Source organism: Rosa rugosa, chromosome 3 (genome assembly GCF_958449725.1).
Source record: "Rosa rugosa chromosome 3, drRosRugo1.1, whole genome shotgun sequence".
Lineage (NCBI taxonomy): Eukaryota > Viridiplantae > Streptophyta > Magnoliopsida > Rosales > Rosaceae > Rosa > Rosa rugosa.
In genome coordinates, this window is record NC_084822.1 from 10,385,357 (window position 1) to 10,400,150 (window position 14,794).

At 39.9% G+C, this 14,794-nt stretch overlaps 2 protein-coding genes across 2 annotated transcripts; one reads left to right on the forward strand and one right to left on the reverse strand.

Annotated features, from left to right (window-relative positions):
- Nucleotides 1–664: 664 nt before the first annotated feature.
- LOC133737188 (putative FBD-associated F-box protein At5g56690) lies at nucleotides 665–1,267 on the reverse strand. Its single transcript, XM_062164796.1, has one exon. The coding sequence runs from the start codon at nucleotides 1,265–1,267 to the stop codon at nucleotides 665–667; it is 603 nt and encodes a 200-aa protein (XP_062020780.1).
- Nucleotides 1,268–12,803: 11,536 nt separating this feature from the next.
- LOC133737190 (uncharacterized mitochondrial protein AtMg00810-like) lies at nucleotides 12,804–14,021 on the forward strand. The gene has a single exon (XM_062164797.1). The coding sequence runs from the start codon at nucleotides 12,804–12,806 to the stop codon at nucleotides 13,956–13,958; it is 1,155 nt and encodes a 384-aa protein (XP_062020781.1). The 3' UTR covers nucleotides 13,959–14,021.
- Nucleotides 14,022–14,794: the final 773 nt, after the last annotated feature.

Sequence of the window (14,794 nt, forward strand, 5' to 3'; positions counted from 1 at the left end):
TAGATTTATTGTAGATTAATGAACTTGGTGTATATATAAAAAAGTATACAAAATGAAATGAAATGAAATCTATGTATATATATCAAGCATGCAATTGCATAGAGGTAGACCCACCCCAGCATCACCAACATGTAGGAATAATTTTTTGCAAGCTTTGAAATCCATTGTCTCCTTGAAGGCAGCTTCTTCGTCCAAAAGATGGATATCAGCCTGCTCTAGACATTGTGGAATATCTATTGTGGTCTCTTTTACAGAATTTCCACAACTCCACAATCGCAAACAACACAGGCGATGTGTGCGGATGTTGATATACTTCAAGTTTCTGCATTTGAATATATTAACATCATGGCAACTGCAATTAGTAATATACAAGGCTTTGAGACTCGAACTCGAAACTTCAAGTTGCAACATCTCTGAGCCATTGAAATTAGAACATGCAGATAGTGACAGATACTCAATGGAAGGGCATCTGGAAATGAAACGGGACAAAGTCTTGGAAGTCAGTTGCACACTCTCGAGGGACATAGTTTTCAAAGACGGAAAGATCTCAAGGTCATCACTAGTATTGCAATCCACCTTTACTTTCAAAAACTCCAAATTTAAGGTAGTTAAAGATTTTGCAACACTAGAAACTTCAAGTTGCAATATCATCGAGCCATGGAAACTAGAACGTACATGAGCATAGTGACAAATACTCAATCGAAGGGCAACCCGAAACTAAAAGCGACAAAGCCTCTGAAATCAGTTGTACACTCTTGAGTGACAAACTTTTCAAAGACGGAAGGGTTTCAAGGTAATAACTAGTATTGTCATCCACCTTTATTCTCACAAACTCCAAACTTAAGGTAGTTAAAGATTTTGCATCAAGAAGGGTCTGAAGTGATAAACAGCAAAGGAACGGCCTATGCTTAGGTCTTAGGCTGATGTCTAATTCTTTGAGGCTTCTCCCAACTGCAAAACTCAAACACTTATTTACCACAACAGAGTCTCTAACTATACTGAACGTAGTCATGCGAAGCCTGAACTTTTCTAAGAGCTTCTTGTTTTTTGCATTCCGGCAATACCTATCCAAGATGTTGATGAAGTTTGTATGTTGAAGTTTCTCAAGCTTATTGTCACTATCATGCGCCGGATCGCCTTCATCGAAATCTAATATAGAGAGGGAAAACCATACAGCTTGCCATTGCTTTGAAAGACAGCTCATTCGGACGGCAGATTTGGTGGGAAGGAGAGGGAGAATTTGATGGATAACATCGTCCACGGCCATGGGGTTCTGAACATGATGATCTTTCTTTCGTTGGCTTTGCTTTCTGATCTTTTTAGTTGAGTTAGGGTCCTTTGGCATGTTGCTGCGTCTTTTTTCTTTGGTAGCCATAATAGATCGAGGCAGCGGCCAAACGCCACAAAACACTAGTGGCTTACGAGATGTATATAATTGCAATTGGATTAGATCTCAATCACGAAACTACGAAGAAATCAATATGTACAAAAGAGAGAAACATTTTCAAGTGATAAGGAATTTGAATCGTGTGAGAACTGATAAAATAATTCCAGATAAGGATACACATGTTTCAGAGAGGAGGCCACGCGTGCTAGGGCTTTACCTGGCTGGGCCTTTTTGGGCTTGAACTTGGGTTGGGCTCAGTAAGACACAGAGCTTGTTTGGGTTTTGTTATATGTTTTCGTTTATTTATTTATTTATTTTTTACTAACAACTTTTATTTGATTTTTATTTTTTATTTTTCTATCATGAAAACCTTTTGAGAAGTTTTGTATACACACCTGACACCCCCCATTTCTTAATGCACACACCTATATTTTTTTTGTCATCAAATTTCCTTCTGTACCCCTCCTCATTAATAAATAAATAAAAATAAGGATTAAATTCAGTTTACCCCCCTGAGATTTGGGGGTAATTTCATGTTAGTCCCTGTCCTCTCAATTTAATCAGTTTACCCCCCGATCTTGTCAATTTTCCTCAACCGTGTCCAATTTCCCAGATTCCGTCTAAATCAAACGTTAAATATGATGATGGGACCCACTTTCAGGGCTAAAATGGTCATTTCATGACCAAAAAGGCCAAAAAAAAAAATACTTTCAAGGCTGAATTTTATTTATATTTTTATAACATATGATTATATAACTTTCAGGGCTCAATTGCAAATTGCCAAATCTGAAATCATACAACTATGCATACTCAAGTATACAACTCAATTGCAAATTGCGAAATTTGAAATCACTCAAAGTCTCAAATCAGTACAGAAAGCAAATATTCATACTCAATCATCCAAAACGGCAAAACAAGAGCAACCCAAAATCATACACTAGTGAATATCCATCAAAGCAGCAACTTACCAAGCAAGACTTCGACTGAAGAATCAAACCCAAAATGTGGAAGAGAGCAACCAAGAGCAATGACCAGTTCGAGACTTCGACTGAAAAGTGATAACCCAAAAAGTGGAGATGTTCATGAGACAGATCGATTGAAAGTTGAAACAATTATGAATTACCCAGAAAGTTAAAACCCAGAAATTCGATCTTACCGATTAGGCAAGTACCACCGTCAGTCCGTCACGGCGTCACCGTCGAGGAGAGGCTGGAGAGCAAAGGAGACCACGCGGCCGTGCCGGAGAGAGAGAGAAAGAGGAAAGACGGCGACTGCAGTCGCTGACAACTCTAAACGACTAAACCTAGAGTCGATTTGGATTTCGCCTAGTGCCCAGCGCCTAGCTTAACCTGCCCAGGACGCCTAGCCCGACTAAAATCCCGGTAAAATCCCACAACTGCAAAGATCGCGCCCGAACCCAGACCACCACAAAGAACCGCACAGCCACTGGCCACTGCCATTGGCCAGGATCCGAGATCCGATCCCAAACCAGGTTAACCGCGCCCAGAGCCCCCCCAGGGCCGGCCCTGAGCCTAGGCGAAGCAGGCCCAGGCCTAGGGCCTCAGATTTTGGGGGCCTAAAAAAGAAAAATAATTATGTAGGCCTGCAGATAAAAAAAAAGAAAAAGAAAGAAGGAATGTTTATCTAAGAGTAAGAGGCTTTGGCGTTTTCCGAGACGCAACACCAACACTGACGCTCTGTTATGTTCGATACTTCAAGATTGACTCCCTCCGTCGCCCCAGACGCCGCCGCCATCGCCGAGTCCACCAAACACCGACTTGCTACTCAAGGTAAGTCCTCCCAAGCCCTAACTTTCGCCGAACTTTATACTAAGTTCGCATCCAAAACCGGCCCCGGAAGTGTAAATAACAAGTGGGCGGTTCTTTATTTGTTTAAGATTATATCGGAGGATCGAAAGAGTGTGAATTCCCAGTTGGATCCTTCGATTTTGTTGCCCAATTTGGGTTTAAACGACGCCAGATCGGGCGGCGAGTCGAGGGTTTTGGAGGGAAGGGGAAGTGGGGAAAAGGGCTGGAGCAATGGGGTTTTGTTAGTTTCCAAGGATCCGGAGAATCTCCGGGAAATTGCGTTTAGGGAGTTTGTGAATTTGGTTGAGGAAGAGAATGAAGTTTCCAAAGAGGCTTTGGTGAGAGATGTGTTGTATGCTTGTCAGGGAATTGATAGGAAGTATGTAAATTTATTAGTACCTTTGCGACTAATTTGATTAGCATATGATATAGGTAATCTGATGGGAAATGGAATTGGTTTTTCAGTCTGAAGTTTTTGCTGTTGCATTTGCTGTACTTGCTGCTGGTGCTGTCATTTTGACATTGAATGTACTCCTACTGGTAATAACTCCTCTCTCTTTACTCCTATTGATTTGTTTCTGTTGGGGTTTGCATGTCGAGATTTTAATAGCCCTAGGAGATCCATAAAATGTTGTGTGAAGCTGTATAGCATCGTATATGGGCTGTGAAACTGTAAATCATGATCATTATCAGCTTGTGGAATTACGAATTATGGTAGTTGATTGGTTATTATAACAGAATGTATACTAGCGCTATTGTGATTCTCTATTTTTCTTCTATCACCTAATGATGTTGTGGGATTGGCTTAGTGGCAAATGAGTATAGGCAGTGGATATGTAACATAAGTGGATCACAAGATAGCTAGTTGTGTTCTTTGCTAGTGTGAAAAAGATTTGGTAAACAAATTGGTAAGTGCGGCAACATATGAATATCTAGAGCTGATTAAATTGTTGTATGCTAGATATGTTAATATGAGATTGTTCTCCCATAAAATAAGAAGCTTAACAAAGCGGTCTTGTTCAGGGTGGACACTCAGAGCCTAAGTCTTCTTGGTTATTGCTTATTCCCTCTGAATGTTGGAGCTTTAATCTGTATTGTGAAGGACAATGTGATATTGAAGGTTGTTGTAGTAAGCATTACACTGGCTTGGAGTTCTTGGTCTGCATATCCTTTCATGAGTTCAGCAGTCAACGCCGGGAGAAAAGCTCTAGCACTTTACCCAGTTTTCTTGCTGTATGTATCTGTTGGTTTTCTTCTAAAAATGCAAGACGGGTTATATTTCAGTGATACTATGAAATTGAGATATTGTTTTCTTTTGTAATGTTTTAAGCATTTTTTTGGGGCCTTGAATTTTTTTTCGCCTTGAGCCTCCAAACTCGCGGGGCCGGCCCTGCATGGATACAAATGAGCCAGGCATCAGAATTTGATGTGAAACGAGTGCTCTCTCTACCGCAACCATTCGTACCAAGATGTCTACTTCATTGTCGAAAAGCCAACCCCATCAGAATATATATGTTCATGATTGATCTCCTTTTTAGTGCGGTCCAGAGTCATTTTACTTGTTTGGCTTTATTTTCTTATTTTTTTTACATGTGACATATACTTGGAACAACCAAAACGTGCGTTATTTCAAATTTCAATACACTGTTTTTCTGTCATCTTGATACCATGGTCGCCACTTAAAACCAGTATTGCTATGATTCCCAATTTTGTGTTCTGTTTTATGATATTTATTATTTTTTTGAAAAGGTTTTATGATATTTATAGTAAGCAAAAAAGTGTAAAATAATCTGTAATGAAAAGAAAAAGAAAAAACGCTATTGTTATATTTGGAGCCACACCGTCATGTTTTATTACAAGTTTGCATCCATATATGTTGCGAAAATTTTATCAGATTCCAAATATATGTTATAATTTCTTCTTTTAAAAAAAAAAAAAAAAAAAAAAGATGTTATAATTTGAGCTTTTCACTCGTTTATGAAAATAATGAAATAATAAGTTCAATGACAAAACTGTCAAAATATATGATTATCTTTTTTTTGAATCAAGTACGATAGCCCTTTATTGAAATGAAAAAAGTTCAAACATTACAAATCTCTAGCGGGAGTAGAGAAATAAAAAGAATCCTGCCAAAGAGTACAGGCATGTGCTGCTAACAGATGCGCAACTAGATTGCCTTTCCGACCAACATAGGACACACTGACCTCCATCAGTGATTCCAATAAACTGGCCACATCATCATAGAGTCTTCCCAACACCGATGTGTTGGAAGACATGTATTGTGTAAGTTGCCGCTTCACTTCCGACGCATCAGTCTCCAAAACAGCCGGTAGTAAAGCATGATCAGCTGCAAACTCTGCAGCTCTCTTACAAGCAAGAATTTCAGCATGTTCCGGTGATATAAGCCCACTGAGAGGACACGCCCCCCCCCCACCCCCCGCGCCAGCATATGACCAAATGCATTCCGAACCACAAAACCAAGGCCTCCCTGCCTGGTAATATGGTTAAACGATCCATCGACGTTGATCTTCAAAAAACCAACTTCAGGTGCACACCACCGAACTACTCGAGCTCTGCCAGTAGTGGATTGAGTTTGTTTCAGATTATGAAACCTGAACTCCTGAAGTCTCGATACAAGGAGACTAACATCACAAGCCACAGTACATTTCTGGTTCCACACTCTTTCATTGCGCTCCTTCCAAACTCCCCATAAGAGAAACATAAACTCCCCAAAATTACTCAAAGATAATTCCTTGGCACAGAAATTCAACCAACCAAGTAAATCACTCTGTACCACATGTGGGTTATAACACACCTGCTTCAGAATGGCCCTGGATTGCACAACTTCTTTCGTAAAGGGACAGTCCCTGCACAAATGGATTGTCGTCTCCCCATTAAACCCACACAGCATGCACACCGCCGAGTCCACTACTACTCTTTTCGATGCCAGACTCCCTAGAGAGGGTAATATATCCAAACAGACCCGCCATATGTGAATCTTCGCCTTATTCGGAATCGAAGCCTTCCACAATTTCTTCCAAAACGAAGCTCCCACCGGTAATGTCAGGGGACAATAGCTCGAAGAATGGGCAAAAGCATACCTATAAGCAGATTTAACTGAGAATTTACCATCTCTGGACAACCTCCAACTCAATCTATCCACCACACTTCGTCTACTCAAAGGAATCGCCATGATTGCAGCAGCCTCCTCGCTTGAAAATAGCCTATCAATTAACTCAACATTCCAGCCCCCTGTACCTAACATCAAATCACTCACAATGTGAACCTCATCCACCGCCAGTCTTAATCCGGTAGGTTTCCCCAAAAGCAAAGCTGGAATCCAATTATCCGAGAACACAGAAATGCTAGTACCATCCCCCACCTGCCAACAATAACTACTCTGTAACAGTTCTTTAGTGGAAAAAATGCTCCTCCACGAAAAGGAAGGAGACTCATGAGATGGTGCATCCCAGAAAGTACTATCCGGGAAATATTTAGCCTTATAGAGACGAGCAATAAGTGAAGAAGGGTTGTTGAGGACTCGCCAAGCTTGTTTTGCCAACATCGCTGTATTAAAATTAGAAAGGCTTCGGAACCCTAATCCACCTTCCTCCTTCGGGTTACATAAGGCATCCCACTTCTTCCAATGAATCTTCTGTTTATCCAAAGTGCTACCCCACGAAAACCTTGCACACATCTGTTCAAGGTCCTCGCAAAAGCTTTGGGTAAGTTGAAAAACACTCATGGCATATGTGGGTAACGCCTGAGCCACCACTCGAATTAGGATATCCTTCCCAGCGCCGCTTAACAACTTCCCTTGCCAACCAGCCAGTTTCTTGGCCAATCTGTCCTTTATATAGTGAAAGGTCGAAGTTTTCTTGCGTCCCACGTATGTGGGTAACCCCAAATACTTGTCATGCGAAGCCACTACTTCAACGCCTAAAAAATCTGACAGCTCCTCTTGCACCTCAACAATCACATTCTTACTAAATACTACGGAACTTTTATGAAAGTTAATAAGTTGTCCAGATGCCCGTCCATAGGTTTCAAAGACATCCTGCAACTCAGAACAAGCCTCCAATGAAGCCTAAGCATAGATCATACTATCATTCGCAAACAATAAATGGTTGACCAGAGGAGCCCCTGAACAAACCCCAATTCCTGGTAACAGTCCTGCAGACTGTTTTTGCTTTAACAAAGCAGAGAAGCCTTCAGCCCCAATGAGAAATAGATAGGGAGACAAAGGATCCCCTTGTCGTAGTCCTCTGTTTGGCTTGAGAAATCCCCTTGGTTTACCCCTCACCAGAAAAGAGTAACTAACAGTACGGACACATTGCATAATCATCTTAATCCAGTTTTGAGCAAAGCCAAAGCGATACATAACCTTTTCCAAAAAAACCCACTCCATTCTATCATAGGCTTTGCTCAGATCTAACTTCAAGGCCATAAAACCCTCACTGCCCTCCCTCTTATTATGCACAAAATGAGCAATCTCGTTCGCAACCAAAATATTATCAGTGATCAGTCTACCTGGGACAAAAGCACTCTAAAAAGGTGAGATCACAAAAGGTAAAACTACCTTTAACCTATTTGCAATTGCCTTAGAGCATATTTTGTAAATAACATTACATAAAGCTATCGGTCTCAGATCAGACATATGTTATGGATTATCAACCTTGGAAATGAGACAAATATGAGAGAAATTGATTTGCTTAAGAAGCTGACCCGTCTGCAAAAAGCTCTGAACAGCCTCAAAAACATCATCACCAATATGTTCCCAATAATGTTGGGAAAAGAGAGGAGGCATACCATCCGGCCCTGGTGATTTAGTCGGGTACATCTGAAAAAGTGCAAAACGTACCTCTTCCCGAGTGTAGGGTGCACAAAGTTGAATATTCATCTCCGGAGTTGTGTAGGTATGAAATATCAAAGTCCGATGATAATGACAGCGAAAAGAGTAAAATATAACTCTTATAGCAATAGTCGATTCATTAATGATCGATGTTGAATGACAGAGATAGCCCCTATATTAACTTGGACGGAGAACTATCTTTTTAGTTTTGATGTGCTGAGGAGCTGAGGTTGAAGCTTCCCCGTTGAGTTAGCCAGTTGGGTACTTAGAAACAAGGATGTCCCTATATAAAAATGTTTGACAATTTTCGAGGGTCAACGATCTCCACAAATGTTCGTAGCCTTTCACACCTCGGTTGGAGTCCAGATTGGCCTTTTCTGGGAAGCTTTTGTGGCCCAGCTTTTGTTTGGTGCTTATCAGCAGTCCGTACTCCGTAGAGACCGTGTGTGCAACAATGTTGATTATGACTAATGACATTGATAACCGTGTTTTTTATATATTGGAAAAGGTGCTAGCTGCCAAGTAAAAGGGATCGATCATATGTCATATATACTACTGCTGTTAATAATTAAGTAATAACCGACTAAATTTATCAATAACTTTAGTAACTTGTATGTGGCCCGAATCGATTAGTTATTAATCTAATGTTTTTTTTTTTTTACAATTTCATTAAAATCTGAACGAGATAGAGCGTGTTATACAAAACTTAGGAACTTACAAAATTCATCCGCTCTTGGTTCTACCTTCTATAAGCGGAATATGTTATATGTGAATGATAATCAATTATTGGTTTATTCATACTTAAGAGGTTTCAGAAAAAAAAAATTGCAAAAGACATTATTCGACATGCTCTATTTCATTCCTTGTGTCCAGTATTTTACCTTTATTATATCTACATGCTGAAACTTTTTTTTTTTTTTTTTTCCGGATAATCTAGAAACTATTCATTATGTAAGCTATTAAACATCATTGATCTCGATTTTCAACTCAATTAGAAATCATTGTGTTAAACAAAAAGCATTTCTGATAAAACAACTTTCAATAAAAATGGGGTCTCAACTCCTCCTAAACCCTAGCCGTCTCAACTTCGGGCCCTATCAATAGAGAGCAACGGCAGTCTTCTACAAAATTGCTCTCTCAGTCACTCGATGTGTCATTGCAACCATCCAAGGTTGGTTTGGCTTGGCCAATATCCAACTCGCTTCGACATCTGGCCTCGTGGTTGTCAAATCTCGTTGCTTTGAAGACACTCGTGTTGGGAGCGAGTTTCCGGTGAATGAGGGGTTCGCTAGGTTAGGATGGAGGCTCCGGCCATGTAGAGACAGACTAAAGGCTTGAGATGAAGCGGCTTGATGGATCTAAGGATGGCGGAGAGAAGTGCGACTCTGGTTAGTCTATGGATAGACGCTGAGTGTCACCATCAGTTGGAAGATAGCTTGCATTTATTTTTTCATTGTCAATATGCTCAAGAGACATGGAATGCTGCATCTCTTAATATTCAGGTGCCTGCTAATATGACGTTCCAAGAGTGCTTCTTGCACTCAGCGAATTCTTTGTCCAAGGATGCTTTTACTAAACTTCTTGTGATTATGTGGGCTATTTGGAAGAATAGGAACAGTCAGTTGTGGGATAATATAAAGCAGCGACCGAGTGAGGTTTCTATGCTTAGTTTGGGATGGCTTCAAGAATTTTCTAAAGCCAATAAAGTATGTATTGGAGGCACCAGACCCCGGCAGCAAACATGAACAAAACTTGCAACCGGTTGGAGGAAGTGTAATTCTGATGGTGCTTTCATAGTTGGAACACGTCGAGGGGGTAGTGGGGTGATCATAAGGGATGAATTTGGCCGTTTTAATGCAGCAGCGGGGCGGCCTTTTGCTCAGATCACATCTCCTTTCCATGCAGAGTTGAATGCATTGATTGAAGGTATGAAGCTAGATGAGACGTTGAGCTATGAACAAGTTATTTTTGAAGTAGATTGTGTGCTGCTAGTGCAAGCCTTGGTGCAGCAAGATGATGCTGATTTATCAAGCTTGGGTATTCTCATTGCAGAAGTGAAAGATATTATGAACAGGCATGTAGACTTTAAGGTAGTTCATATTGAAAGTCACAATGAATATAATTGATTTATTAGCTTGATTACATGAGACTAATTGTTGGGATTTTATTGTAATTGATAGGTTACAAATCTGACAATTAATATTGTCATATCTTGTTGTAATTATAGGCTGATTGTATAGAATGATTCTCAGCCTCTAGAATTTTCTTTTCCTTTGTATATAATTGTAACACATTCTACTAAACATATATGAAAATATAGAGAGTCATTCTCTGCAACTTTTATTCTCAATCAGCATTTTTAACATGGTATCAGAGCACCGATCTTGGTTGCTCTAGACATTTTCACCTTTTGAAAGTTATTCTATTATCTTAGCTATTCAGCATGGCGAATCACTCAAAGCTTTCGAGAAGTGCCCTTATTTCCAAGTTGAAGTCTATTTGGGAGGAACTGGTGTTCAACAATGATATTCCACCTTGCACATGTGGAGCTATAAAGAATCTCATGGAGGTCGAGCCAACTCAATCAGATACAGAAAATGGTACATTCTTTCCATCTTGTCATTCCGCTCGCTCTTTATCACAACAATCTCAAGATTGGATTATTGATAGTGGTGCAACCGACCACATTGTGTCATCACCCAAATTCTTTGACAAATCATCATCAAAATCTTCTTTTGTCAACCTACCCAATGGTTCTAGCGTAGGTATCACTTCTATTGGGTCAATAGAACTCAATTCAAATTTGCCTATTAACAATGTTCTTTGCGTGCCATCCTTTCGAGTCAATTTACTTTCTGTTAGCAAATTAACTCGTCAACTCCATTGTACTGTCCTCTTTCACCCAGATTTTTGTGTCTTACAGGATTTGGCAACGAAGAAGGTGATTGGCATAGGGAAGCATCACAATGGCTTGTACTACTTGTCCCAAAACACCGCAGTCCAACCACCACCCGTAACACATAATGTCTCTGTTACCCATGATTTGTGGCATCGTCGTCTTGGTCATCCATCTACCGCACCATCCCAATTTTTGGAAAAATCAACATCTGGTATAACTTTTGACTTTAACTCTCATTGTGATGTGTGTCCCATGGCTAAACAAACTCGGTTGTCTTTTCCTTTAAGTTCTATTTCAACAAGTGCACCTTTCGATTTAATACATTGTGATATCTGGGGTCCACATCGAGAGCCTTCTCACACTGGTGCTCGTTATTTTTTAACCATTGTTGATGATTTTTCACGATTCACTTGGATTCACCTCATGCATTTTAAATATGAAACCCAAGCGTTGTTAAAAACCTTCATTTCGTTTGTCAAAACTCAATTTCAGCGTAATGTCAAACAAATTCGTGCTGATAATGGTGCTGAGTTTATTTCTATGCGTTCATTTTTCAATGATTCAGGAATTCTTTTTCAACATTCTTGCACCTCAACGCCCCAACAAAATGGTGTTGTTGAGCGCAAACATCGTCATCTTCTAAATGTTGCCCGTGCTTTGCGCTTCCAAGCACATCTCCCTTTAACTTTTTGGGGAGAGTGTGTCCAAACAGCTGCATATATTATTAATCGTTTGCCCACATTACTTCTTTCAAAACGTTCACCTTTTGAAGTACTTTACCAAAAAGCACCTGAGTACCAACATTTCCGTGTATTTGGTTGTTTATGTTATGCAACTAACCCTAAACCTTCTCAAAAGTTTGATTCACGAGCCAGAAAATGTATTTTTGTGGGCTATCCTTTGGGTCAAAAGGCTTACCGGTTGTATGATTTAACATCTAAAACAATTTTCTCTAGTCGTGATGTTGTTTTTCATGAAAATCTGTTTCCTTATTCCACCATGCCACACGACCTACACGATGATGCAACGTTACCGTTACCTGTACCTGATGTCTCTCAACCATCTTCTACCATCACTCTACCTCCACATACAGATCCTCCTACCACTACTTCACCTGCAGATCCTCCAACTATCATTTCATCCACAAATCCTTCAACTACAAATCCTCCTACTCCACCTACAAATACACCTACCATCACTCTAAATGAATCCCTTCCCAATGAACCCACACCTACAATTCCTCCAAATGAACCTTCGGACCCATCACCACCTCCTTCTGAAGTTGTGCCCCGCCGTAGTACCCGTGAGCGTCAACCATCAGTACTCCTCCGTGATTTTCATTGCTCACAAGTTATTTCTGATGCTCCTAGGTCAACATCTTCTTCGGGGTCAGGTACTCGTTATCCTTTATCCCATTTTATTTCATATGCTGCTTTATCTCCATCTCACCGTTCCTTTGTTGCTAGTATTTCTAGTCTTGTCGAACCAACAACCTTTTCTCAGGCTGAGCTTGATCCTAACTGGCGAAAAGCTATGCAAGCAGAACTTTTGGCTCTTGAACAGAACAAAACTTGGACACTTACCTCCTTGCCCCCGGGGAAAAATGCCATTGGTTGCAAGTGGGTGTACAAAATCAAATATAACTCTGATGGCTCCATTGAACGCTACAAAGCCCGTTTAGTTGCCAAATGGTATACTCAGAAGGAAGGACAGGATTATAAAGAGACATTTGCTCCTGTTGCCAAACTTACTACTGTCAGATGCCTCTTAGCTATTGCCTCCGTTCGCAATTAGCCATTGCACCAACTTGATGTTCAAAATGCATTCCTCCATGGTGACTTGGTTGAAGAAGTTTACATGGTCCCCCCTCCAGGTCTACGTCGACAGGGGAAGAACATGGTGTGTCGACTCAACAAATCTTTATATGGGTTGAAACAGGCATCTCGCAATTGGTTTTCAACATTTGCACATGCCTTACAAAATGCAGGGTTTCGACAATCAAGGGCAGATTATTCATTATTCACTCGGTTACATGAAAATTCATTTACAGTTGTTTTGATTTATGTTGACGACATGATCATTACAGGGAATGATGAATCTGCCATCCATAATCTCAAAAATTTCCTGAGTAACAACTTTCGCATCAAAGACCTTGGAAATTTGAAATATTTTCTTGGTGTGGAAGTTGCTCGTTCTAAGAAAGGCATTGCTATCTCCCAAAGAAAATATACTCTTGATCTTCTTGATGATGCTGGTTTACTTGGTGCACGTCCAGCAAAATTTCCTATGGATCAGAACTTGAAATTGACTACAACAGATGGAGAGATTCTCAAAGACCCTTCACGATATAGAAGGTTGGTTGGTCGTCTCATTTATCTCACAGTCACCGACATCACATATTCAGTTCATATCCTCAGTCAATTCATGCATCAACCTAGAAAACCCCATTTTGAGGCAGCATTACGAGTTTTAAGATATCTAAAAGGCACACCAGGTCAGGGTTTATTGTTTCCATCACAAAGTTCTTTAAAGCTAAAAGGTTATTGTGATGCAGATTGGGGTGGTTGCCCCACAACAAGGAGATCAGTTTCTGGTTATTGTGTTTTCCTTGGTGATTCTCTTATCTCTTGGAAATCCAAGAAACAAAGTGTTGTATCTCGCTCATCAGCAGAAGCAGAGTATCGTTCTATGGCCTCTGCTACTTGTGAGCTCACTTGGTTGAAATATCTTCTTCAAGATTTACAGGTACATCATCCAGAACCTGCAAGGTTGGTTTGTGACAACCAAGCTGCTCTATATATAGCAGCAAATCCTGTATTTCATGAGCGCACTAAACACATTGAAATGGATTGTCATGTTGTTCGTGAAAGAATTCAAATGGGAGTGATTGCAACAGCCTATACGCCATCTACCCAACAAGTTGCAGACATATTTACCAAGCCCCTAGGTGCTACGCTTTTCCATTCACATTCACGCAAGTTGGGCATTTTAGACATTCATGCTCCAACTTGAGGGGGAGTATTGAAAGTCACAATGAATATAATTGATTTATTAGCTTGATTACATGAGACTAATTGTTGGGATTTTATTGTAATTGATAGGTTACAAATCTGACAATTAATATTGTCATATCTTGTTGTAATTATAGGCTGATTGTATAGAATGATTCTCAGCCTCTAGAATTTTCTTTTCCTTTGTATATAATTGTAACACATTCTACTAAACATATATGAAAATATAGAGAGTCATTCTCTGCAACTTTTATTCTCAATCAGCATTTTTAACATGTATCTCGTGAGGCTAACAAAATAGCTCATGTATTGGCTAATCATGATTTGCACTCGAATGAGAGTCAAGGCTGGTTTGCTGTTGCTCCCGATTGTATTAGGGATGCCATTCTAAGTGATTGTAATCACTAATTGATTCAATGAATTTCAGTTCAAACAAAAAAAAAAGACCTTTTTGATAGAAAATTATACATTTTCTTTCCCCACCTCACCCAGCTCATGATACTAGCGAGAATTGATTTTTTCTTTTTCTTTTTTGGGGGATGAATAAATTTCTTAATTGAAAATCATATGACCGTACGAGGTCAAACTAGAGTACTACATTCACTAGAAAGAGACATTTTTATAGTATTGAAGCCACATACTGCCATACTAGGAAGGCCTCTAAGCAAGTAATACTCAATACAACCACAGATGCACACTTTATTCAAATGACTACAAAACTAAAAGCTAAAAGCAGAAAATAAAATAAAACTCAGCTGAATCAGACTCATATTCGCAAATTGAACTAAATGATGTCACCTAAGAACATAATGTTGCATGCTAGTATGAAGCCAAAAA

Excerpts from the sequence above, each read along its gene's own strand:
- LOC133737188 (XM_062164796.1), bottom strand. The coding sequence starts at position 1,267 with ATGGCCGTGGACGATGTTATCCATCAAATTCTCCCTCTCCTTCCCACC.
- LOC133737190 (XM_062164797.1), top strand. The coding sequence starts at position 12,804 with ATGGTCCCCCCTCCAGGTCTACGTCGACAGGGGAAGAACATGGTGTGT.